The following is a 26,536-nucleotide window of genomic DNA, read 5'->3' as shown; positions in this document are numbered from 1 at the left end:
ACAGTCCATTTTTAGCGAAGAAATATGTTTAATCAAAATGTTAAAAAGTTTCGCTGCTGCTGGACAACAAACCTGCTGGTTTGCATGTGAGTTGTCATCCTGCCGCCATTGCTGCTGCCTTCTAATCTGCTTCAGTGTGAGAATCTTTCTATGATTCTGATGATGAGTCCATGTGAGCGTGTGTGGGGGAGACGTTTGCAACTCAGCTGGTGGAGTATAAAGACGTGTAGGGTATTCAGAGTGTAGGTTATGCAGAGTGGAAGGCATTCAGACGTGTGGGGTATTCAGAGTGGAGGGCATTCAGAGTGGAGGGTATTCAGAGTGGAGGGTATTCAGACGTGTGGGGTATTCAGAGTGTAGGGTATTCAGACGTGTGGGGTATTCAGAGTGGAGGGTATTCAGAGTGGAGGGTATTCAGAGTGGAGGGTATTCAGAGTGGAGGGTATTCAGAGTGGAGGGTATTCAGACGCGTAGGGTATTCAGACGTGTAGGGCATTCAGACGTGTGGGGTATTCAGAGTGTAGGGCATTCAGACGTGTGGGGTATTCAGAGTGTAGGGTATTCAGACGTGTGGGGTATTTAGAGTGTGGGGTATTCAGACGTGTGGGGTATGCAGAGTGGAGGGTATTCAGACGTGGAGGGTATGCAGAGTGGAGGGCATTCAGACGTGTGGGGTATGCAGAGTGTAGGGCATTCAGAGTGTGGGGCATTCAGAGTGGAGGGTATTCAGACGTGGAGGGTATGCAGAGTGGAGGGTATTCAGACGTGTGGGGCATGCAGAGTGTAGGGCATTCAGACGTGTGGGATATGCAGAGTGTAGGGCATTCAGAGTGTGGGGCATTCAGAGTGGAGGGTATGCAGAGTGTAGGGCATTCAGACGTGTGGGGCATGCAGAGTGTAGGGCATTCAGACGTGTGGGATATGCAGAGTGTAGGGCATTCAGAGTGGAGGGTATGCAGACGTGTAGGGTATGCAGAGTGGAGGGTATGCAGAGTGGAGGGTATGCAGACGTGTAGGGCATTCAGAGTGTGGGGCATTCAGAGTGTAGGGCATTCAGAGTGTGGGGCATTCAGAGTGGAGGGTATGCAGAGTGGAGGGTATGCAGAGTGGAGGGTATGCAGAGTGGAGGGTATGCAGACGTGTAGGGCATTCAGAGTGGAGGGCATTCAGAGTGGAGGGTATTCAGACGTGGTACTTCATTAACTCGGACACATCGCCGCCGCATCAGTCAAGTGGCTCAGAAGTTGGTGTGTTTGCGTGTCATCACCTTCATGTCTCTGCTCAGAAAAATAACGCCTGCTGAGGAACAGTCAGAGCTTCAGTTTCAGTTGAAACAGGAAGCCACAGTCTGCTGCTTGAGTGCTTGCTGATGCCTGATTGGACGAGGTATCTTCCACACTCAACTTCCTATCAGGAAGATGGTTGTGTGGCTTAGAGGAAGAAAGCCAGAGTGGCTGTCAGCATGACGAGCACAAGCGTGCTGCAGGAGAATGTTGTCCACCAGCTGTCCACCAACCAGCTGTTCGTCGCTGGGAGAATGCCTGCATGTGTGCGACCATGAGAGGAATTCGACTCCCCCCTGAGGGCAGTGAGGGTGCAAGCCAGGGTCACAGCCAGGCCTCCTACCGCTGGCACTGTGACAGGAAGCCGTGGTGGAGAGAGCCAGGTCTTCAGCAGCCACTGAGCAGATACGAGTGGAGGACAACTGCTCACCTGGCGCCAAGGGTAGTCAAGATGGCCATCCCTGCGGGCGAAGGACACAATGCAGAATCTGATTGCTTTTGGCTCCCCAGTTTACCGAGGTGCAACACTGTTCCACGCCAGAGTGCCAGGTGCCAGGATCCTCCCCTATTGAGGCCTGCATCACTGCGCAGCATCCTGCCCCTCCTCAGGTCCATGTCTGAGCATGGTACCAGTGGTGGCCCTTACGCACGGCGCCAGTCAGCCAGCTTCCTTGCCACGCTGTTTCAGAGAGTCGGCCGAGTTTTGCGGAAGGATGGAGTAGTGTCTGGTAGGATGCCTCACATACCCCTGTGTCACATAGCGACTGAGAGTGGGGACAATTTTTTTTTTTTTTTTTTTGAGTGGCAGCTTCTCGAGTTGGCATGACAACCATCAGAAACCGGATATGAGATTCAAACACAGAAATGAATGATTAAATATTTTGTAGAGAAAGACTTCCAGAGCAGACGATGTATCTCCAGACAGTTCAGATACAAAGTCACTTCCTGTCCCATGTCTCCTGACTGTGTGGCCTCACTCAGTGCTGTGGTCTTGTGTTTCCATGGCAACAATCAATGGCAACGCTTTCAATGTGTATGTGTCTGTCTGTGGTTACTGATCATCATCATCCATCTTTAGTAGTGTCCAGCTTTCTGATGTCAACAGTCGGTTTTCCTGGAACATCAGATGATGTGTAAAGTTGTCATGAGGGTAATGGTGTGTCAGGGATGATATCATGTCTTGCTTTTCCCAACATGCACAGTCTTTGACCCATTGAGATGTAGCTGAAAACTCAACAGCCAGTGTGACATACTAGTCATTGCAGCTGATAGCCGTCCAACTTGATGTTGTTTTTAGCATGCAGATACACGACTGCATACATCTGGACAGCTAGTTGGGAGATCCATTTTGTACAGACTAGGGCTGCAACTAACGACTATTTTTATAGTCGACTAGTCACCGACTATTGAAACGATTAGTCGACTAATCGGATAATTATTAATTTTTTCTTAAATTTAGCATGAAGTTGATTTAATCATGTGGCAAATGATAATAAACACAAGAAAGATGGGTACAATGAAAAATACATCTTTTATTGAACATTCATGAATTTAAAACACGTTTGTCAGGCACAGTCTGGCATAACACGAGAGCTCTCTTTTATAGCGAAAATACGCTTCTAAAATGTACCATGTGTGTCCTAAAAACCGTACTGGCTTGAATGTTACTTGAATCTCACCGAGGCGAGTCAGACTCCGTCTCGTTCAACTGCCCGACGGGCTTCTTTAAATGTTCCTGCATCACTGAGGTACTGCCATGACACCAAGGTCTGCTTTGCAACCTTTGCTAGTAGTCTTTTTATTCGCCGTATCCAGGCTAAAATGCTCCCAAACTTTAGAAGTTTTGGTGCGCGTGTATGTTACCACTCAGAGACAGAGACGCTATTGCGCATGAGCGACTCTCGGCAGAGATTATAATCAAGTGAGATGCCTCACTCTGTTGGAAAAACGCGTCTGGCGACAATAGTCGACGATGGAATTCATTGTCGACTATTGCTATTATCGATTTTTGTCGGCAACGTTGACTAATCGTTGCAGGCCTAGTACAGACTGAATAACAGTGGTCCTTAGACTGAACCTTGAGTTACACCGTGAATATTATCAGAAGTTGCAGACACAAATGCATATTTGACTTCAGAATTTTTGAGACCACGGACACTCCTCGCAACCCCCGACTGAGACACTTCATTCAAGTTAAGCATTGCAGTAGTACTATTCATATGTTGTTTATCACCTTATAGTTACAAAACCCTTTATCGGGCAAGGAACCATATATGGTAACGTCCGCAGGCTTTAAAAATGGCACCCCCTCGTCTCTCAAAGAAGAGGCAGAATCACGTGACTTCATCCAGCCAATCAGCAAAGGTCAGGCTACATCGCAACACAGTCACTGTGGCCTCTGACCAATCACGAGTGAGCTGGTTCATCTCCAACTTCTCCGTTTCTCCAGAAGTCGAAAAATGTCATCTTGTGGTCACTGCTGAATCGCAAACCACGGTTCTAGCATCAAAATTACCAATGGTAAGTGGATGAAACTCACTCAGCATGTTATTGATTAGTTTAGCTAACTGTTAACATAGGTGTCAATTGTGTTGGATTTCTAGAAAGTTATGAAATTTTCGCGTGAAAAAAAGAGACCCCATATTTGATCATACGCCTTGCTCACGTAAAACTAGGGCAAGTGCTGGCAAGTCTATTAATAGACATACGCCCAATAACATATCGCAAGCCATGCTAATGTATTTTTTCACCAATAATGAATTATAATTTAAGAAAACAGTACTCAATAGTGCATTGGTGTGTCCACAGAATTGTATAAGCTTATACAGTGTTCCTTTTCTATAGATTTTAAAGGCAATAATAGTTAAATATCCATGATTTAGGACCAGTTCATGAAGTTACGACAGTTTTTATCACACTTCTCTGGCATGTTTTGGTGTTTTTTTTTTAACTGTAAGCCTTACACCATGAAAAACAACACCAAACTATATATGTATGTATATCTATACATACATACATACATATGTTTTTCTATAGAGGTGGGTTTTTCTTAATTTTTTTAAAATTTATTATACATTATTTTGCAGCACCTGTCTACCCAGTACTTCCATGGGAAGAGGAGGCCTTCTGTGCCACACACTGTTGTTGTGCCCGCCCACCCAGCTATCAGTGAGGATGAGGACTCTGACAGCGGAGACAATGACATTGAAGACCCTGACTTCATACCACCCAGCCACGACCTGGACACCCCAGACCTCAGTGACAAGGGTCCCTCTTGGAAGCGGAGGTACATGGGAATTGCTGAGCTGCCCTTTGCACTGTATCGTATGCGTGATATTTTGACACAAGTGTCATAAGTTCTGTAAAACATATGTCTACCTGGTGATTTTGAAATAAATGTTCTTCATCCTTAAAAGTGTATTTTTTACAATAATTTAGTCACATATTTGGAATTATTTTTTTACCCTTGGTTGGCGAGGAACCGTATATGGTAACTTGTTTGACTTTGATTTGCAGCCTCAATCTGACACTTTTTTAAAAAGTCAAAAAAGAAAAAAATGTCCTCTCATATCCACCAATAACACTCCAGGGTTGAAATTTTAAATTTCCAAGTATTTCAATGAGTGCCCTATAAAAGGTTAAAAATGGCTTTATTACTCTGCAGGTAGAAAAGGACTCATCCACCCTGGTGATGTTATCTTGGTAGTTTTTTATCCTTAACAGTCCCGTTGTGTTGGTCAACCTTCTATAAATAGCATGTATGTGCTCTGCAAGGCAGCACAGGGTCCACTGAAACTGGGACAACCAGCTCCTGAACTGCAGGCCTTGAACACAGAACTGCTACTGTCTGCAGTTGCAGGTCCACAAAGGCAGCATCCCTTAGTTCTGTTGAGTCTGGGGACACCATCGGCTGGACCACAGGTGTCAAGCATGGTACCATGGTGTTTTATGGTGGGGGTCAGTGGCTGTCAATGTCATCATGCGAGTCCTTTGCTTGCCTGCCTTGCAGGTTTGGCTTGTTTGCTGCAGGTAGACTTTGATGGCTAGGACGCTGTTGTCAGAGCCCAGTGCTGTCTAGTTCTTCATACCTCGTACTCTGTCTTGAATATATTGAGATGGTGCCTAGATCTGGTTCTGGAACATCCCTGTGGTCTGATCTGAGATCCACCAGCAACTGAGCATCTGTTTGATGCCTCTCCCTCCCATATACCCTTCCAGTATTGTTCTGTCTCAGCCCCAGGTGGATCTGTTCTGTTGTTATTACTGGGCCACTTAGAGAACTCTTTGGATGGTTCTGTGGAGAGCATCCTATTTATGTTGTTATAGCAGTTGCCATAAGCAGACGTAGGAATACTGGGCCAGAATTTGTTTTTTTTTGTTAGTCTGGATATGGGCTTCCTAGCATCCATGTTTCCAGTCGCCCCTGCATGTAGCCCCTCCCACGGGGGCTACTCTTAGTAGCTTTACAGCAAATCCAGATCCAGGTCCATGGCTATGGACTACAGAGAGCCATTCCAGTAGCCCATTTCCCATCAGACTGCCCTGGTTCCCTAACACCTGATGGGGACTCGAGTAGTCACCACTGATCTGTCCGACGGGGCGGGGCTTATAGGTCGGCAGCTGTATTTAAAGAACCAAAGATTGCAGGTCAAACAGGAGAACAAAGGGAAGTCCATCTCCTCCTGAACATGTCCTGAAACAACAAGCTGGGAGTGTTTGTGACGCTATCGCTGGTTCACTGGCCCATCCTGAAAAGCCATGATGATGTGTTCTGCTGCTCTGATTGGAAAAAAAACCACTCTATTTACTGGTCGCTGTGGAGACCAGACCCTCCCTCTGCAGAAGGAATACAGGTTGGCAGACAAAGCAGCCTCTGTTGGGCTGTGTGTGTGTGTGTGTGTGTGTGTGTGTGTGTGTGTGTGTGTGTGTGTGTGTTCGGGGGTGGGGGGATTATGTAACTGAGCTCCTCCTGGCCAACGTGCTGATGTCAGTCAGGTCTCAAACCTTCAAAATAAAAGTCTGAAGTTGAATATGGCATCTTGTTAATGCATGTTGATGCATCAGGTGTCTCATAATCCAACACTCTGCCTCTTCTTGGGGTCCAGTAGTAATTTTAGTTTTGTTGTCAGCTGGTGGAGGAAGCTGCAGTCTCTACCTTCTCTGGCAAACATCCACTAATAATAAAAAACAGGCACTAGAGACTCTGGGACGCGATGTTGATGCTGAATGGTTTCAATCGTCATGGAGGACCGTCCTTGTAGCACCGCCTGACCTTTGAGGAGGTAGGAGGGGTTTTGTGTGGCTGCAGCATCTGGTAGGATGCATCAGCAGCTGGCTGTCCCATCTCCACTTCTCATGTTCGTTCTCCATTGACTTGTCCTCATGTCTCAGCAGAACCCTCCCCCTCTCATTAATAGCTAGAGTTCAGAAATGCCAGCCATTTCTTGGTCCTGTGGTCCTGGTGGCTCTTGCGAGGAGCAGGTGTGGCTCAGGGGTCTCGAGGGGATTTTGGGGTTGCAGCGCTGATGTGAGTGACTAAAGACCCAGCTAGAAATAGAACGGCAGCTGCTCTCAGCCCCAACGCACGCTGCTTGCAGTTCTGCTGCCGTTAAACTCAGAACATCACGTGTCCTGTTGCTCCTCAGCCCTCAGTCACTGATGTCTTCATCTTCCTCTCTGATGAGATTCTTGTTTCAAGAGCTGAAATGTGGAAGTTTCTAGCAGCTGACAGGGAACCCAGGAGAATTTATCATAGAGGTTTGATCAGAGCATCACTGTTTTATTGTTGTTGTGAACTGAGAAATGAAAGTTTGTCTTGTTGCTGGAAGAGTCCGACAAGCTTTATTACCAAAGAAGAAGAGGGAGGGTGGTCTGGTGGTCTGAAACTGAATTTTAACTGAAGAATGAATACATAAATAATGAAAGCTCTTTAAATGTCTGGAAGTATTGATTAATGATCCCAGTAGATTTACTTCTGAGGGACTAATCAGTCAATCAGCTGATGGTTGCAGCTCTGCCCCCTCAACTCTGCTGATCAAATAAACAATCAGGGGTCAATCAACAGAAAAAACCCTGGAAACTATGGAGACAGTCAATTAATATCATCGTTTAAAGTTGCTGCTATGTGATTGGTTGACTGCTATCAGCTGAGTTGTGGAACACATGGATGTGTGGACAGAGGGCGCCCCCCGCTGGGACAACTCAGGTTCTGCCACAGGACAGGAAAAAGGAAGTGTTAATCTGAACTCCTGTGGATATTAGAAATCAGATAAGAGGAACTGAAGTCATATCCTGTCCCATGTCTTTAACGAGGTTAAAGTCCCGGATCGTCATGGTTACAAGCCAAGGGTGGCTCCTCGGTATCTCTCCACGCGTTCCTCAGCACACACTGAACTATTGGCACGTTTCTGCTGTCCATCAGCGGCCAGTGGTTTCTAACGTGACCTGTCTCCTCAGATGTGAAGGGCCCTCCGGCCCACAGACTCTCCTGCGGCCAGAGCCCGTACGCCGCTGGAGGCGCCTGGGACAGAAAGTTCTGCATCCTGACGGACAGCCAGTTCGTCCTGCTCAACAAGGACGATGAGGTCAGAACCTCCAGCGCCACTGTCACCAGTGACTCTAACGCTGATCTGAAGTCTGATTGTTTAGCAATAATGTGTGTCTCCCCCCAGGCTGCCACCGAGGCTCAGGAAAGCCCCACAGACTCTGCCAAGGGCCGGAGCCTCCGTAGGACCGTCAGTGTACCCTCGGAGGGACAGTTGCCAGAGTTTCAGACAGAGGGCGCTACCATGCTGGGTAAGATGCAGCCATGACATCAACAACATGCTGAACTGCTTGTATTCTAAAAAGTGCTGCAGGAACAGGAAGTGAATCTGCATTACTGTGATCTGATGTGTTTGGGGGGGGTCTGTGTGATCCATGTTGAGGTGGTTGACTTATACCTCGGGGGTCCTGCTGATGTCACAGTGGATTGGTGCGTCCCTAGCGGGAGAGTTCCTTCTGACACTGTTTGAAGTATTCCAGAGTATTTGACTCTTACAGGAGATGGCGGAATGATCTTGTTGTTATCCATCATTCCTCAGCCCGCCATTAACCCACCGGTGCCCCCATTTACAGACGCGTGGCTATGGTCAGGCGTGAGATATCAGATATTGTTGGAGTTGTTTCTTAACTTAAGGTCTGGTTCAGGTTCCGAAGGTTCTGGCTTGGTTAAAGTGTCGTAGCGAGTTGAGGATGCTGAGCCAATGAGGTGCAGCTGGTTACTGTGCCGTTCTGTGTGGGAGCGTTGCTGTATGGCGTGGGACAGCTGGAATGTCTGAGGACAAAGCGTCCAGTGTCCCTCTGAAGGTACAGGACTGACTCTGCTAGCCCCAGTGGGACAGCAGAGCTGAGGGGGTTCCCACCCGGAACTGCAGGGGTTCTGGTGCGGCTAACATAACCAGCAGATATTTTTAGTTATATGTGCCATTGATTGATTGATCGTTTGATAAGATTACATAAACAGATTGATGGAATCAGACCCTCCTTCACCCCTCAGCGGGGGGCGTGGGCTATTTATATGTTGATCTTTTTATATGTTTATATATATTTATACTGGCCTAAACCTGGATTTAACCTGTATTCAACACTGGATTTATACTGGCCTAAACTAGGCTTGTTCCGATTGGCGATCAGATCATTAGTCATTGATTGAATGGATGGATCACGATCATTTCTTCCAAAGACGACTGCATCACCTATTGACATTTAATAGTAATTTGTAATTTGACAGGGTTCTCCCATTTTCTGGGATATAGAATAGAACCGACTCCTTTTTATGAAATATCTTACAACACTCGACCATCTATGCTGCCATGTTTGTAGTTTCCAGCTTCTGTAAAAGATACCATTGAAGAGGACTGGTGAAGAGTGTTAGCGGGCTAGCTGCTAGCTTGAGGTGGTTTAGCAGTCCACAGCGTTAATGTTCCTGTGCGGCTGTGAGCATCATTAGCTTCGTATCAAACCTGACTGGAAATTAAAGGCTACATAAATATAACACAATGAAAAGTTCATTCATATATTGAACCTAACAGTTTTATGAAAGTAATGTTCCATCTTCCTGTCCGTCAGTAATAACGGTCCCCGGGAACCTGGCCAGTTACAGACTTGGTTCTTTTCTGTTGTGGTTTTTATTTTTTATTTTTATTTTAACTCAGCTTCTCTGTCCCTGATGTGTGCTACCCGGCAGTGACGTGACTCCTCCCCCCTCCACAGGATTGGATTGTGAATCTGTGATCTCCATTAAACAGGAAATTATCATCTGGCTTGTAGACATCCGGAGGTGTTGAAAGCAGCCTTGGGTCAAAATGTCATCATGACCTCAGGCTGCTTTCAACACCTCTGAGACCTTTGAACTTTGAAACTGTTGTAACCAGTTAAAAACCTCCAGGATGGACTGGTTGTATGGAGGCCCAAAGGAAGTCAGCGTCTTGTGGCGTCCAGGTGCTCTGCAGGTAAACGGGTGTGAGCGCTGGTGAGATTTAGATGAAAATGCAACGGTCGTTTGGGTTTCGAAGACGTCAGGAAAGTGTCAGTAGAAATGTTTGTGTCTTGGTTGAGGTGAAACTGACTGATTGAGCTCTGGATCTGCTGCATTCCTGTCTTATGCTGTCAGCCCCACCACAATAAAACACTCATCCAGCAGCACTACCTTCAAAATCAAACTTTACCAGCAAGCAGCATCACTTCACTCGTTAATTATGAGTTAATACTTAATAGTCAAAAACATTGAAGGTAATCTGATACATCAGTTTTACAGAAGTGAAGATTTCCAGTGTTAAGTTTAAGTTCCTGTAAAAAAAATTCACAAAATCAAATATCCTCCAAAAATCAGCAGCTGACTGAACAAACTCTGCTGCTGCATCTCGTCTGCATCGTCTTTGTCTCCCCATCGAATAAAACCCTCTTATGTTGTTGTTTGATGAACACATTCTTCTTTTACTACACGTTGCACCTGGAAGCTTAAATCCAGGGTGAAATAACACAGCACACAAACGCTACTATAGATCAAATAGTAGGAATAGAACCTGGAGCACAAGAAAATATGTCCACATAGATTTGTAAAAAAAACAGAGCAGTTTGAACAGTTGTATTTTCTTGTGGTTTGGGAGCTCCTACCAAAGTAACACCAACATCTCAGGCGTGCTGCAGTCAGCTGTGATTGGAGCGCTCAGACATACTTTTATTGTGAAAGTGTGAAGCGGAAGTGTGTGTGTTGGTTGGTGGGTGTTGACTGAAGCAGAGTTTCTCTCAGAGGACATGACAACCTGCGGCGCTCATGGACCCTGATGGTGAGTCCCCGTCACGCTGCTGCTACTTAACCCTTTCCTCAGAGTTCACACTCAAGTTGTGTCTCATCTGATTGACGTTTCTGCTGGTCAGCATTATCGATCAGTGATTGATCCGTGTCAGAACTGGTGCAGACTGTTCACACAGCACGACAGGTACTGTGTTGTAATTGTGCGGCTATATACTTTTTTTACGTGTCTACTATTGTTAAATAGTCATCATTGTTAAATCTGCTGATTGTTTTCTGGATCAACTGTCAGAGAAATGTGATCAACAGGCGGCCCGGTGGAGCAGTGGTCCTCCCTGTGGCCCCCCAGCAAGAAGGTTGTGGGTGGAGCCCCGGCTGCAGCACGGGGTCTTTCTGTGTGAGTCTCCATGTTCTCCCTGTTCCTGCTGGGTTCTCTCTGGTACTCCAGCTTCCTCCACAGTCCAAAGACATCAAGAGGGGACCAGGTTAATCCAGACTCTAAATTGACCGTAGGCGTGGCTGGGAGAGCCAATGGTTGTCTGTCTCTATGTGTTGGCCCTGCCATGGACTGGTGACCTGTCCAGGGGGAAGGCTGCTGGGATAGGCTCCACCCCCACCACCCTCAACAGGAGAAGAGGGAGCATGAAATGGACTAAAACCTCTTGTGTTGAAGCTTTGAGGGTTTTTTTTTTTTTTTGCAGAGTCAACCAAAATTTGCACGTTTCTATAGAAATCCTGCTTTTCTACTCCAAATGTCTTTATTTCTTGACAACTCAGATTTTCTATCTGAGGTGACTGAACAGAGGGATGGAAAACTTCTCCTCGCCTGCCGCAGGTTCAAATCCAGGGTCAAATGTGACCCACCTAAAGATCCCTGCCTGTTTCTCCAACTGTAATGGCCTTAACCTCTCCGGCCACAGCTTGACCGAAGACCAGCTTCAGTGGTTCACATGGCTCGCGTTCCGTTCCGTCTGATTATTTCCGTGTAAAGTTTGTGTTGGCACATGTGTCTGAGTCATTTCTCGCCTTCTGGTGAGATCGATAGTTTGATGCACACCACCGTACTAAAGGTCCCAAGTGTGCAGCGTAATAAGATCTTGTAGATGTGGTACAGCTCCGCATCGTCCCTTGAACCTCCCCCTCGGTCTCCTGATGTTCCAGATGAACCTCCCTGTCATCCGTCCCATTCCCCTAGTTGATTTAGGATATGTCCAAAGGCCGTGACTGGAAAACTTGGAGAATCTAGGGTTATATATTCATTTATATTTATATTTATAGATTTCTGTTCTGTCACTCATATCTGATGGGGGCAGAGACCATCTCGACGGAGCAGACTTATTTTCCTTGGCACATAGTTACTCCCTGAATGTTTGACCAGTCTTTTGAAACATTAATTCCCAAATATTTTATGGAGATGGGGAATTCCATTTGGAATTGTATTTTCCTCTTATGTCGAGGTGGCGTGTGAAAGTATCTGTAAAGGTTTGGGTTTTTATATTCAGAGTATTTGACAAAGTTGTCATTAACCCAGATCGGTGTTTCCAGCCCAGGAATCAAATGCCTTTCCAGCTTTGAGGCTGAATATCAAACAATTTTCCATTTTTATGATGAATGTTGCAACCTGGGAGAGGCGGAGCTTCATGAATGCATGCAGGCTGTTTCAGGTGTCAGTGTAAAAACGGTTATCAGTTCACTGTTCCTGCGATGATGTCACTGACAAGTGGTTTCATTCATGCAACGATGGTATAAAGCTCTGATGCAAAGTTGTCTGACCCTCAAGTCTGAGCCTGAAGGCGTCTCAAAGATCAGCTGGTATGCCAGCAGGCAAGATGCCACTTTCATACATTCTGAGGAATGTGAGGGGATGAGAGGAGGCGGAGCCACAAAAACAACCGCTCTCACCAGGAGACAAGGCATTCCTGGAATGTTTGGAGAAGCACTCGCCATCCTGCTCGACCACAACTTTCATCGCTGTTTGTGTTTCACAACAAAAGTTTTCACAGTAGTTTTGATGATCAAAGGAAGTGACATGAGATGAACTAGAACTTGGAAGCTGCTGCTGGTAAAAGACTGTCCTGATTGATGTGACGCTCAGCTCAGATATCAAATCGTGAAGACCTCCGTTGGAGGAGTCCTGTTTGGTGTGAACCAGTGTGTTTTTGAAACGTGGGAATCACAGATGAAGCGCCTCAGTGTCTCCACGTTGTTGTGGGGGAATCAGGACCTGCTTGGTCCGATTCGCTCCAGCGTCCACAGCAACACGCCGGTTCCAGTCTGCTGCAGCTGTTGCAGAGACGTCTTTGAGCCGCTGTTATCTCACTGGTTCAGGTGCTCTTATTGTGTCAGCCTTTACATTCCTCGCATTCCTCACTCCTCTGAATGATGACATCACATCCTCCCATGTCCTCCTTTTGGTGCCTTAAGCGCCCAACAGAGCCACGCCTAAACGTCGCTGACTGACCTCAGGGTTGGAATCAGTCAGTAGATAGTGTGTGTGTACATACACCCATATATACACTATATATATGTGTGTGTATATATATACATCTATATGTGTATATTTATTTATACACATATAGAGAAATATATATATGTATGAATATATTTCTTTATATACGTGTGTGTGTGTGTGTGTGTGTGTGTATATATATATATATATATATATATATATATATATATATATATGTACACACATGTATATTCATATACATATGTTCACTTATATATAAATATATACATGTACGTGTGTGTATATACTTATACATATGTACATATACGTGTGTATATATACTATATACCAGTACATATACATGTGTGTATATATATATACACATGTATATTCATATACATATATTCACTTATATATACATATTCACACGTTTATATACATATGTTTTCTAGAGCTGGGTATCACCACTGACATCCTGATACGATACGATTCCGATACACTAGGTCCCAAGTCGATACGATTTCCGATACGATTCGATCCAGTATACGATGCAATATTTTAGTTACAATACTAATTTTGCTTTGATAATGGAAGAGCTTCTCAAAGGACTGATGCTGTAAATTCAATTGTAAAAGTAACCCTCTACCCTGCTGCATCATTAAATATTAATATTTACATTGAGAACTGATCATTAAACAATAGTTATACAACATCATGCACTTTTTATTTAAATATTTGACCGTCATTCAAAACAAAAGGGCAACTTAGACTTCCACAAACCGTCAGCAGCTCAGCAGGATGACTCGCGGTGTGGCGAGCTTCAATCGCCTGCGTTTGTCAACGTGGGACATGAGGGACCAGTGACTGTCAGTGGACTGAGAGGTGATGGTCAAGCAGGAATCGTAGCTGTGCTTGTCCAGCTGTCACCAGTGATGGCAACTCTCTCTGCTGATTCCAGTGCAGTTGCGACGTTGTTTTTAACTTCTCTGAACATCTTTGAGATTGTGACTTGACTCAGTTGTTTCCGTGTCGGTAGCACATAGCGTGGTTCCAGTGTGGACGGGGGTCTGAAGCCTACATTTTCTACCTCACAGGATGGTCTGAGGTCCTTGCAGATCAAAACTGCCAGAGCCAAAGTGATGTTCTCTGCACGTGGAGGCGTGGACGGAAACTTGGTCCCAAATGCTGTCTCCAGCGAGGGTTGTTGCAGGGACTTGTAGTTTCCTGGTTGCTGAGTGTCCTCTGGGTGATGCCTCGTCACATGGCTCCAGAGATTAGTAGTATTTCCGTTGTACTTTACTTCTACTTTGCACATTTTGTGCACAGCATTATTTTTGTCAAGTCGAGTGCAGTTTTCTTGCCTCTTAAAGCCGAAGTGCTGCCAGACGTCGGCTCTTAAATGTGCCGGAGATTAAAGTTGCGCTTCCGCCATCTTGCTGTTCTCTGATCGGAGGCACATGGCCTGGATCTGGTGAGGTCTGATCATCTGACTGCAGTAACGTTGCACGACGCACTAAATCACGCCAGACTGAAGGGGCAAACAAAACAAAAAAATAAATGGGTAAAATAGAATGCATTTTAAAAGATCGATACTGGGATTTATGTATCGATAATCTTTCCTACAAATGTATATCGATAAAATATCGGTATGTAGACGTTTTTAACCCTCCTCTAATGCATTCACTGTTAGTGTGTCTGTGTGACTGTGGCGGGGGCGTGACTGGCGTGGGGTCAGTCTGGGGGGGGGCTTGTCTGCAGCAGGTTGTGTGGTGCGTGACTGATGAATGGTGTCTGGGTGGATGGTGGTGATCAGTGTCCACTCATGCTGTTCCCCCACTGGCACCTGATGATGGCGTTGCTCAGCCCTGACAGGAAGTGCCACGCCGTCGTCCATTCTGGCGGGTCTGAGGACTCATATACGTTCAGTCTGCATTAACCTGTAAATGGTGATCAGGTGATGAAGGGTGGGGGAGATTGTTCACCGCTCTGTGCTCCTGCTTTGTCACGCCGTTAACAGCCGAAGCCTCCAGAGTTGTGTCCCACATCTGCCAGCAGAGGGAAACTTGTTCCGTAATTGTGTGTGGGGGGGAAGGGGGGGGGGGGGGACGACAGCAGGAAGGAGGAAAGAGCAGTTACAGCGATTGATTGAATAAATGCGGTAAAACCTCTGCGTTGAGAGAGAGAGGGAGAGGGGAGAGAGGGAGGGAGAGAGGACGAGTGAGGAGGGAGTGTGATGAGGAGCAAGGTTGCAGAGCTGAGGAGGGAGAGGCAGGTCGGAGGGAAGGATGTTCACCGACCAAGACAGACGTTGACAGCTTAACCTCATTGGCTGACAGGCAGTGGCGTACCAAGCCAATCCCGGCTGACCTGCGTGTCCTCAGATGATGGGGAACAGCTGTGATCGAGGTAGCATGTCTGTGTTTGTGTCCGTGTCATGTGACTGGCCTGTGAGGCGGTCCTGCCTTCCTGCAGCATGTTGCCTCAACTTTGCTCTGTTCAGCAGTGGCAGTGAAGAAGAGGAGGATTTGTTGAGCAGCAGGAAGGAAAAGGGAGCCGTCACAAAGCTGTGCATGAAAGTTTGTCCTGGTTTCCTGTCAGTGCAGCGTGCATGCCGCAGCTGGAACTTGATCCAGCTCTGCTGATGAGCGCTAACCGCTGCATACTGCGTTCGCTACCTCTGTCGCTGTCAGCCATTCAGTTCCTGCTGCAGACGCCTGTCCCATTCAAGCATCAGTGATGAATTATCAGGGACTGATATTCACCAGCAACATTCAGTGATTCTTGCTGCTGCAGGTTAATTCTTGCTGCTGTGTCATGTGATCGTTTCCCAGGACCAGTCAATTTAATGTCCATCATAATAAGAATTAAAGATGATAAATACGTTTGATTGGCTTAAACACAAATGTAGTTGTTTTTCCTCTATGTGTATTTTTATATTTATTTGATTCTTCTGACTGTCCAGGATTTGTCAAAGATACACAGGTAAATTTAGCCCCCCCCCCCCGGCGTTCCCCGGCAGTAGAGATGCACTGGTCCATCTAAGCAGGTCATTGTCACGTGTGGTGTGTGGCTGCTGCCGGGGCGCCGTCAGGAATGCTCCAGCAGCTGTTAGTGGCAGGAGAGGAGGCGCGTCAACGGCCTGCGGAGACAAACTACAGCGACCTCAGTTAGCGGTTAGCTGGAGTGGAAGAAGGAGGTGGATTTAGCTGAGAATCAATGAGCCAGAGAGCAACTATTGACTGACGTTCAGTTGCTCTTGAATCTTTAAAAAAGATCTTCGGCTCTCTTGTCCAGCGTTTGCGTGGCCACAAACCAGGCTAATGTTAACTGGCCAATGCTAACATGATCAAGCTGGATGAAAACAAAGCTTTTAAGTATTCTAACAGTTGCATGACTGGCTGGTTGCAATGTCATTTCTGATTGTTTCCCTGGAGGATGCAAGATGTACCGCCTGATACCCAGCTGATAAGACAGACCACCGCTGTACCTGCTGCAGTGTCCTTGACCTTTGACCACCAAAATATTTTCAGGCCATCCTGCAGTCCGGTGGATGGCTGAATCAAATCCAAAGACATCAAATTAACCAGAGTTTAAGATCTTTTTTTGATAGGTGATGATTCAGATCTTACAGCCAATGGTGAGCTGAGAGTGTGTGAGGGTGCAGCGGTCTGAGCCAGTGTGAGGTTTTCCTAGAAAGCAGCACTCCTCATGTTGGGCTGGCAGGGGACGGAGCGTCTCCAGAAGGACAGATGCTGGCGCCAGGAGCAGAGATCCAGAATCATTCATTTCAACTTGTTAGGAGGGAAAAGTGTAGCTTTGGTTGGATGTTCTCATGTTTCAGGAGGAACCACCTGCATCAGGGTCAAAGATGTTTACTCTCATCTGCAGCTTGAATTCACAGCAGAGAAACTTCATTCTCTAGATGAACCGGATTTGTGAAAGTGGGACACAGATTGAGATTTGCTACTGCCTACAAATATCAGCATCATCAGGGCAGGAAGCTACGGCAAAGGTGTCATTAAGCTCCACTTCTTAAACTAACCAAGAAAAAGGTTGACAGTTATTGAAAACATGGGTCTGTTATGAAGCGTACATGTACATGAGCGTTTGTTCCTGGACTAGTGAACTAGTTATTTTCTGTTCTTGCAATGATCGAAAAGTTAACATAATGAAGGTCAGTGGGAGGTCGCCGCTGCAGAGACCTGCACCAAAGGGACTTGAAGATCAGAACCAAGCCTTGACCTAAAATCACTGAAAACATATCACTCAAATCTAATAACCCCCAGATGATGTCATCAAAGCAGCACACCTGGTGGCCATGTCTTCATCCTCCCTCACAGCCAGAGGTGATGATGCATCACTCGAACCAACCCTCTCCATCTTTGTCTTTGCAGAAGTGTCTTCGGAGCGCTCCCCGAGGAGGAGGAGTATCTCTGGTCTGGCCAGTGCAGAGAAAAACGTGGCCATTGACAATCCAAACTCGTCTCCTTTCAAAGTGCCGGTGAGTTGAGACTCGATGATCAGACGAGTTCCTGCAGGTCCTTTGAGTGTCGACCTGGTGAACCATCTGAGTGACAGTAGATGCTCAGAAACTCAAGACTCCCATGTCAATGAGGAGATAAATGTCAGATGTCTTCAAATGTTTTGAAGGCAAGGTAACAGAATCACACATACATGTATTTATATTTCATTTATGGCGTGTGCCTCCGCCATGACCACACAATCACTGGGTTCTTTGCTGCTGAGAAGATCTGCCAGCGGTTCGAGGCGGAACTATATTTAGCCTTCTCATCTCTTCTGCTGCTGTCGACGTTTCATCTTCATCTGTCACGAGTCCCAACCTGACTGTGTCTTTTTGACGTGTTGTGACAGATATTTAACAGCTTTCAGAGGTCATCATCGTCAGAATTATGATCACATTAACTGTCTGCGGCACACATTTGTTTATTGTGAGATTGTAGTTTGAAAGCAAGAAAAGAGAGAAGACGAAGAAGTGAACCAAATCATTAACGCGCTATTGAAGGATGGTTTTATCATGGACGCACCTTGTCCCCCAGCGGGCGACGGTGAGTTAGTGTGGCGAGAAGGGTGAACTGTGGCTGTGGCGTGGAGTTGCTCTAGACCAGGGGTGTCCAAACTGGTCCAGTAAGGGCTGGTGTGGCTGCAGGTTTTCATTCCAACCCAGCAAAAGCAACACCTGATCCAACAAATGAGCTGTGTGGACACAGCTTAGTTGATTTAAGTAGAATCAGGTGTTGCTTTTGCTCGGGTGGAATGAAAACCTGCAGCCACACCAGCCCTTACTGGACCAGTTTGGACACCCCTGGTCTAGACCTCTTGATAAGGGTGCCAGTGCAAAATTGGGACAATGAATGAACCAGAGGGTGGCAGCAGGAGGGAGCTGTGCCATGGTCTCAGTCATCGAAAAGTGTGATGAAGTCTGAGTGGTCCGCAGCAATGCTGCCCCCTGTTGGTCCGGCATGGTGATTGATCAAGCCCTCTAACTTAGAAATATCAAGAAGGTGTAAATTCAGGATGTCAGTGTGGATCAGGATGCCTGTGTGTCGGCGACGTGTGAGTCAGCTGGCTTGTAATCAGGATCATCATCGGAGTTGTCGTGGTTTCACAGACGACTGTCAGGAGGCTTTCCTTGGAGGAGAGACAGAGCATGCTGGGAGTTCACACATCCTCTGACTGAGGACATCAGACCAGTAATCAGGATTGATCACTGTGATCAGCTTGTGTAGTAGAGAGACTCCTGCTCCAATAGGTTAATGGGAGTCATCGCGGCTGGGGGGGAGTAGGGGTGTGGGAGGGTAAGTGCTAAGCTAGCCACTGAAGGGCCTGTATCTCCTCACCCGGCTCTGAGGATGATGATGCAGCACAATAGAGAACATGGAGGCAAATGTGGGTGAAAGGCGGAGCTCAGTGGAATTTCCTCATGGCTTGTGACCAAGGAAAGCAAATCACAGGCCAATCCGTTAACTTCTGAGTCACAGACTTGATGATGCTGTGGTGTAAACAGCCACCATGTTGCTGTTAGCTGGTGACAGCAGCTGGATCAGAGATCCACTGTGACGAGCTCTGGACAGGATCTGTCCGTCGCTTTCTGCAGCCGTTGCCTGCCTGTCTTTAGGTTGGCATTAGATCGAGCCACATCATGAGACACGCAGTTCTGAGTTGTTTCTAACACGTTGGGGAGGCGGTTGTCTGTCCACATCCACCACCGGCTGCAGCTGTTGGTGATACGATCATAGTGAAGGTGGTTTCCTCCTCTTCACACTGGGAGGGTCAGACTCCTCCTCCAAGCTGAGGTCAGCCACTGGTGATGAACGTGTCTGCCATTTTAGCAGCCTCGACTCCTCTAACCTCGACACTCTCCTCATCTTCAGGGCTTCTTCAGCAAACGTCTCAAAGGCTCCATTAAGAGGACGAAGAGTCAGACCAAACTGGACAGAAACGCCAGCTTGCGGCTGCCGGTGCTGCGACCCGCCGATGCTGACAGGTACAGTGAGGGGGAAGCAGTATCAACCCAAAAGGTCAAAGGTCGTCTTCATTGTGACGTAGTTCAATCACAAGCACACTGCTTGCATGTGAGATTATTTAAGTGTGTGTTTGAACGTGACAATCCCCTGAGTGTGTAGCGTTTATTAGCTTTACGCCCACCAGCGCGTCTGTGTGGTCACATGACCAGCCAGCGTGAAGACCAAGACAGATGCTGACGACCAGGAGTGACGCTGAACTGGCGGCATCAACAAACACAGAGGTTGTTCTATGGTGATACTTCCACAGCCACTTTGACCACCAAGACTGCCAAAAACCTGTAGGTTAGAGTGGCGTCGTCCCGCAGCAACACGACCGATCGGTGCCCACACCTGAGACGACTGACAGAAAAGTAGGAAAGCGAGTGAAATTCACGACCAGCAAAGACAAAGCCACAACTGAACGCTGCGTTTGTGAGTTTATCGACATACAACAAGACCCCAGGAGACCAGAAGAACCCCCCGAGGCCGTGACAAACTAGCTGGGACGAGACCTGTGGCTGCTACCCCCCCTGAGCAAAGGGACAGAAGGTGCCGGCTAGCCCCCCCTCAAAGCACACAAATCTGAATGTGCACCTGTTTGAGGAGCCTCAGGTTGCCATGGCTACAGACGAGCAAGTTTACAATGATACAATGCTAAAATAGAATGCCTTCATATAATTTTTCTTACATTTTCAAAGATATTAAGTTATTTTGGAATCAGTGCTGTACAAACTTTAGTATTTTTGATGTTAATATTTGTTTGCTGAGAGTTCCAAAAAACCTGGGTTGCTAACAAGAGTCTAGAGGAGGCTACAGAGGTCCTGGAGGTCATTAAAGGTCATCAGGGGAAACAGAAGAAGCCTGAAGCTCAGTGGTGGTGACCTTGTAGTCATGTGACCCTGGTGTAGTTCTTCATAGGCTAACATTAGCTTAGCACTGCTAATGTAGCATCCAGGCTTCCAGCATCATCAGAGGGTTCATTAGTGAAGATGATGAACTCAACCTGGAAGATCATCAACTTTTGTTCACCAGAGCTGATTTACTGGTTCAATCACCACAATCACATGGAGCGATCCTATTGGCTGCTGGGGGAGGAGCCAGGAGATGACCACTTCCTGCTGGTGGTGGAACCAGGAGATGACCACTTCCTGCTGGTGGTGGAACTAGGAGATGACCACTTCCTGTTGGTGGAGGAGCCAGGAGATGACCACTTCCTGTTGGTGGTGGAACCAGGAGATGACCACTTCCTGTTGGTGGTGGAACCAGGAGATGACCACTTCCTGTTGGTGGAGGAGCCAGGAGATGATCACTTCCTGTTGGACTACAAACACACCTCCTCCCTGACAGTCACTTCCTGTTGGACTACAAACACACCTACTCCCTGACACAGTCACTTCCTGTTGGACTACAAACACACCTACTCCCTGACACAGTCACTTCCTGTTGGACTACAAACACACCTCCTCCCTGACACAATCACTTCCCGTTGGACTACAAACACACCCCCTCCCTGACACAGTCACTTCCTGTTGGACTACAAACACACCTCCTCCCTGACACAGTCACTTCCTGTTGGACTACAGCACTGTAGCATTGTAAGATGATGAGACTGCTAAGTTGAGTTGACTCATGTGAAGACTGAGGTGAAAGTTCTCGATTCTCTCTTAGTTGAGGGTTTCATCTCATCTCCCTTCTGCCTTTATACCACCCAGCATTCCCAGCACTGACTGGAACTTGTTTTAGGGCAAGGTGACTGTAGTCCTAGTTTAATGTCACCGTTACACACCAGTTGGCTCACGTTTGAATAAAACTTGTGACTTTGATGGTTGAGATGATGACGAGTCAGCAGTTAGTCAGTGAATGGAACATGAACACACACACCCATGCACACACACACACACACACACACACACACACACAAACACACACACATAAGAGAAGAAACCATTGTGGGCTGTGGCTGATCATTGAGGGGTATATCTGGGTCAGGAACGGGATGAAGCAGCCCCGCCCTCAAAAATTGAAGGCTGAAAAATCCTCCTTCCCCATTAACCTGCTCTGTTAGGTGGAGCGTCACTGCTGCCTAGCGCCTGTTTCCCTGGCAGAGGATGCCTCTATGGAAACGCTCCCAGTGGCCTGATGTGATTGGCTGTTACGGGACCTTGTTTACTGGCTGTGAGGAAGCTTGATAAAGGTAGTGCTCGCTGGCGGGGTCCACAGTGAGCCGAGCCCCTCTCAGCAAGAGGGTGGTGGTGGGAGGAGGGGGTGGGATGCTCTGGGGAACGCCCCTCACCTGGCTCTGGGTTTGTCTGTCGTAGGTATTCACGGTTCAAACTCAAGGATGGTGGCGGGTCTCCATCTAGGTGTGGAAACTGAATGTGTGTTGTGCACAGCAGCCTCCAGACAGTCTGGCTTCCTGCTCAGACTGACTCAGAGTTCTGCTGAAGGAAATTTAAACCCCGCCTCTCACCTGTGTGTGCTGTGTCTTCCAGGTCACGCGGGCTTCCCAAGCTGAGGGAGTCGACATCGCACGAGTCTCTGCTGAGTCCCGGCAGCGCGGTGGAGACGCTGGACCTGAGCATGGAGGACGATGTCTTCGTCAAGCCTCTGCACAGCAGCATTCTAGGACAGGAGTTCTGCTTTGAGGTGACCTCGCCGAACACGCAGACTACGCACTGTGACGTCATTGTCTTTAGTTTTAGGTCATTTTATTATGGAGTGGACATTCACAGCCGATAAGAGCGTGAAGGGCAAAAGGTGACATATGGTCACCTGAGTGCTTTGATGAGTTGTGTGTCCTTCAGTCAGCTGATGAACCCCAGCGGGGGGGGGGGGGCCTAGAGCCACATGTCTCCACCATGGTCACAGTTTAATGTTTGTTCCTGCGCTTTCCATGTCTGGTTTCGTTTTGATGAAATGCATGAAGTCACAGGCCATGTTGTCCTGTCACCCATCAGGTGACCTACGCAGGTGGTAGCAAGTGTTTCAGCTGCACATCGGCATCCGAGAGAGACAAGTGGATGGAGAACCTGAGGAGAACCATCCAACCCAACAAGGTGACACCTCCCTTCCATCAGCCATGAATCTGAAAATATTGCTGCTAATTTAAAGGGTTAAATTTGTCACTTTTCCATAGCTGTTTTCAAAGTTTATTCATATCTTAAGTTCATTTTGTTGACGATATTTATGTACTTTTACTCGAAGGTACACGCCCACTTATGGAGAATGTCTCTTATAGGCCATTGTCCCCAGTGGCGCTGAGACCCAGGCTAGTAAGTTCAGCAAAATGAGTGTTTAGCGGGTTGGAAGTGTTAGCATCAGCTAGCTCAGGTCCAGGCTAGTTAGCTTAGCCCAATGGCTGGTAGTGGGTGGAAGTGTTAGCATCAGCTAGCTCAGGTCCAGGATGCTGGTGTGTCCAGCAGGAATCCTCCTCCTCATCATCATCAGTAGCAGCAGTCGCTCTTCTAGTCCTCAACAAACCTTTGGTTCCAAAGTTCCAGTGGAGCTTTGGAGGTGCTGCGTCAAATCACTGCTCCCAGTCAGGAAAGTATTGGGTTTGTAAAAGAGGTAGGACCAAATATTGACTCATGGAAGGTGGATTTTTGATTTAGTAACTTAGGAAGCACTGAAATGTATTTTTTTTGCATTTGTCTGTTTGTCCTTGTACCTTCAAAAATTCCATATTGCAGACACTTATGGACAGGTGGATAAGTGTTCATTATTGATTCTGCTGGACTCCTCCCTACTCAAATCTATGTGTGTGACAGGAGGTGACTTCAGAGGGTTAAACTGATTGGCGCTTGTGTTTCCAGGACAACTGTAGACGGGCAGAGAACCTGTTGCGACTGTGGATCATTGAGGCCAAAGACCTGCCATCGAAGAAGAAGTACTTCTGTGAGCTGTGTCTGGATGACGTTTTGTATGCTCGCACCACCAGCAAGACTCGCCAAGACAGTCTGTTCTGGGGCGAGTACTTTGATTTCTCTGGCCTGCCAGGGGTGCACAGCATGACTGTGCACATCTACCGTGACACCGACAAGAAGAAGAAGAAGGACAAGAACAACTATGTGGGCTTGGTCAACATCCCAGTCACAGGTGTGACAGGACGGCAGTTCATGGAGAAGTGGTACCCGGTCAGCACGCCCACCATCAACAAGGTCAAGGGAGGCGGGCCCTCGATCCGTATCAAGTCACGCTTCCAGACCATCTCCATCCTGCCCATGGAGCAGTACAAGGAGTTTGCAGAGTTTGTCACCAACAACTACAGCACGCTATGCTCGGTGCTGGAGCCCGTCATCAGTGTCAAGAACAAGGAGGAGATGGCGTGCGCCCTTGTCCACATTCTGCAGAGCACCGGGAGAGCAAAGGTCAAACTCCAGACTGAACAGATATGTGCTCATGCACGGCGTTCCTCTGCAGTCAGAGAGCGACAACATGCTGCTCTTGATGACAACAACATGCTACACTTTGATAGCAACACGCTACACTTGTTGATGACATCACGCTACACTTGTTGATAACAACAAGCTACACTAGTTCCGCTACAGTCGTTGATAACAAGCTACACTTGTTGATAACAACAAGCTACACCAGTTCCGCTACAGTCATTGATAACAAGCTACACTTGTTGATAACAACAAGCTACACCAGTTCCGCTACAGTCATTGATAACAATCTACACTTGTTGATAACAACAAGCTACACCAGTTCCGCTACAGTCATTGATAACAAGCTACACTTGTTGATAACAACAAGCTACACCAGTTCCGCTACAGTCATTGATAACAAGCTACACTTGTTGATAACAACAAGCTACACCAGTTCCGCTACAGTCATTGATAACAAGCTACACTTGTTGATAACAACAAGCTACACCAGTTCCGCTACAGTCATTGATAACAAGCTACACTTGTTGATAACAACAAGCTACACCAGTTCCGCTACAGTCATTGATAACAAGCTACACTTGGTGGCAAGTGAACCTTTGTCCTGCAGGAAAGAAAATCTTCAACAACCCAAAATCCTGTTCTGTTGTTGAAGGGAACATTGTTCACACCTGTCAAACACCTGAGTGACTTTCTGAATGTCTCCTCCTCTGGCCAGGACTTCCTGACGGACCTAGTGATGTCAGAGGTGGACCGCTGTGCTGACCATGACGTCCTGATCTTCAGGGAGAACACACTGGCCACGAAGGCGATCGAGGAGTACCTGAAGCTGGTGGGACAGAAGTACCTGCATGACGCCCTGGGTCAGACGCACAGCTGTACACACACACACACACACACACACACACACACAGTTAAACAGGAATTCACCACTATTTTAGTATGTTGGGAGATTCCCACCAGGCCAAATGATCCAATATTCCAAATCTGTGTGAATACAACTGGAGCCCAGCATGACTGAGGGCACACTGACTTTTTTGTGCTCCACGAATGATGAAACCATCATAACGCCAACAACTAACGATGAAGCTGCTGTTGAACACGTAGAATGCGGCTTTGTTTTGTCTTGCTGAAATAAGCAGGGATGTCCCTGAAAGAGACGTGGCTTGGTTACCCTGGGCACTAACCCACCCCCCACCGTCCTGGATGCTGGCTTTGAATCTGGATGGTCCTTTTCCTCTTTGGCCTGGAGGAAACGACGTCCATGATTTCCTAGAACAACTAGAAGCGTGGACTTGTCAGACCACAACGCACCTTTCCACCTTGCATCAGTCCACTCAGATGAGCTTGGGCCCAGAGCTCAGTGGCGCTTCTGGGTGTTTTTGATAAATGGCTTTCGCTTTGCATGGCAGTTTTAACCTGCGCTTGTAGATGAAGTGCCAAACTGTTACCTGGTAATGTCGCAGCGTGGTAATATCCTTTACAGAGTGATGTCTGCTCTTAATGCAGTACCGCTGGAGGGCCCGAAGGTCTCAGGCATTCAGTGTTGGTGCTGCTTACGAGCAGAGATCCCTCTGGATTCTCTGCATCTTCTGGTGCTATTGTGGACTGCAGATGATGAAATCGCTAAATTCCTTGCAACTGTTCACTGAGAAACGTTCCAAAACTGTTGGACTATTTGTTCATGCAGCTGTTCACATAGAGATGAACTGCGCCCCATCCTCTGATGCGCCTTTCAGGACGCTCCTTTTATAGCCATCATGATGCTCACCTGTTTCCAATTCACCTGTTCACCTGTGGAATGTACCAAGCAAATGTTTTTTGAGCAAAACATCAAATTCAAAATGAGTGAATACTTGTAAAAAATTATGAAGATTACCAGTTAAGAAATATCTTGTCTTTGTAGTGTATTTGATTGAATGTAGTTTCAAAAAAGATTTGAAAATCATTGAATTCTGTTTTTTTTTATGTTTTCCACAATGTCCCAACTTCGTTGGAATAGGGGTTTGTACTTGTCACCAGATAATCTGGTGATCTAATAATAATCTCCTCTGAGTGGGAATCTCTCTCCCTCTTCTGGTCAAGAACAGCTGGACACAACAAACAGCTGCAGCTTCCCCTCACTGCTCCTCCTGGTGGATGGATGAGGTGCTGCAGCTGGGTTTACACATGCCCGCAGCATTCAATACGTAATCCTGGTGATCTCATCCCAGGCGTGGACCCAGCTCGGCTCTGCCAAAGTGCCGTTGTGGCTACACATGTACAATCCCCTGTCCCATACAAACACTCAGACAGACAGCAGGTGACAATTCTGCTGAGGTCACATGATCAGGGTGCTGTCACAGAACACAGAAACACAGAACGAAGCTAAAATAGGACGTGTCTCAAGACCAGCACCAATCAGGGAGCATGTGGATTCGTGATTATCAAGTGTGTCCTGACAGTAGCTGTAACCTTCTTTCCCTGAATGGCATCGTGTTGATGTCAGGTGATCATGTCTGGAAGTGTCAGCTGGCCATCACAGCGGCAGAATGAATCATGAAGCTGTTGTTGGAGGTGTGTGGGGTCCTACAAAGGAGGGGTGTGTCTACAGGAGGCTG

The 26,536-nt window shown here is 47.1% G+C and overlaps 1 protein-coding gene across 8 annotated transcripts in view; it reads left to right on the top strand.

Annotated features, from left to right (window-relative positions):
- Window positions 1-26,536, top strand: part of rasal2 (RAS protein activator like 2) — a 41,059-nt gene that overhangs the window by 6,338 nt on the left and 8,185 nt on the right. For 2 of the 8 annotated variants that reach the window (XM_086204741.1, XM_086204737.1), the window contains exons 2-9: window positions 7,740-7,867; window positions 7,955-8,078; window positions 17,422-17,528; window positions 19,420-19,532; window positions 22,044-22,202; window positions 22,514-22,607; window positions 23,364-23,918; window positions 24,655-24,799. In XM_086204741.1, the coding sequence (XP_086060867.1) occupies window positions 7,740-7,867; window positions 7,955-8,078; window positions 17,422-17,528; window positions 19,420-19,532; window positions 22,044-22,202; window positions 22,514-22,607; window positions 23,364-23,918; window positions 24,655-24,799 (1,425 nt within the window). Of the gene's footprint in view, window positions 1-1,228; window positions 2,012-2,076; window positions 3,804-4,369; window positions 4,570-7,739; window positions 7,868-7,954; window positions 8,079-10,839; window positions 10,976-15,266; window positions 15,434-17,421; window positions 17,529-19,419; window positions 19,533-22,043; window positions 22,203-22,513; window positions 22,608-23,363; window positions 23,919-24,654; window positions 24,800-26,536 lie in introns of those variants that run through there. The other 6 variants (XM_086204736.1, XM_086204734.1, XM_086204733.1 and 3 more) reach the window with 6 other exon arrangements.

This window comes from Aulostomus chinensis, chromosome 5 (assembly GCF_037954235.1).
Source record: "Aulostomus chinensis isolate RoL2024-O1b breed Wild chromosome 5, RoL_Achi_v1.0, whole genome shotgun sequence".
Taxonomy (NCBI): Eukaryota; Metazoa; Chordata; class Actinopteri; order Syngnathiformes; family Aulostomidae; genus Aulostomus; species Aulostomus chinensis.
This window is presented reverse-complemented; position numbering and strand designations above follow the sequence as displayed.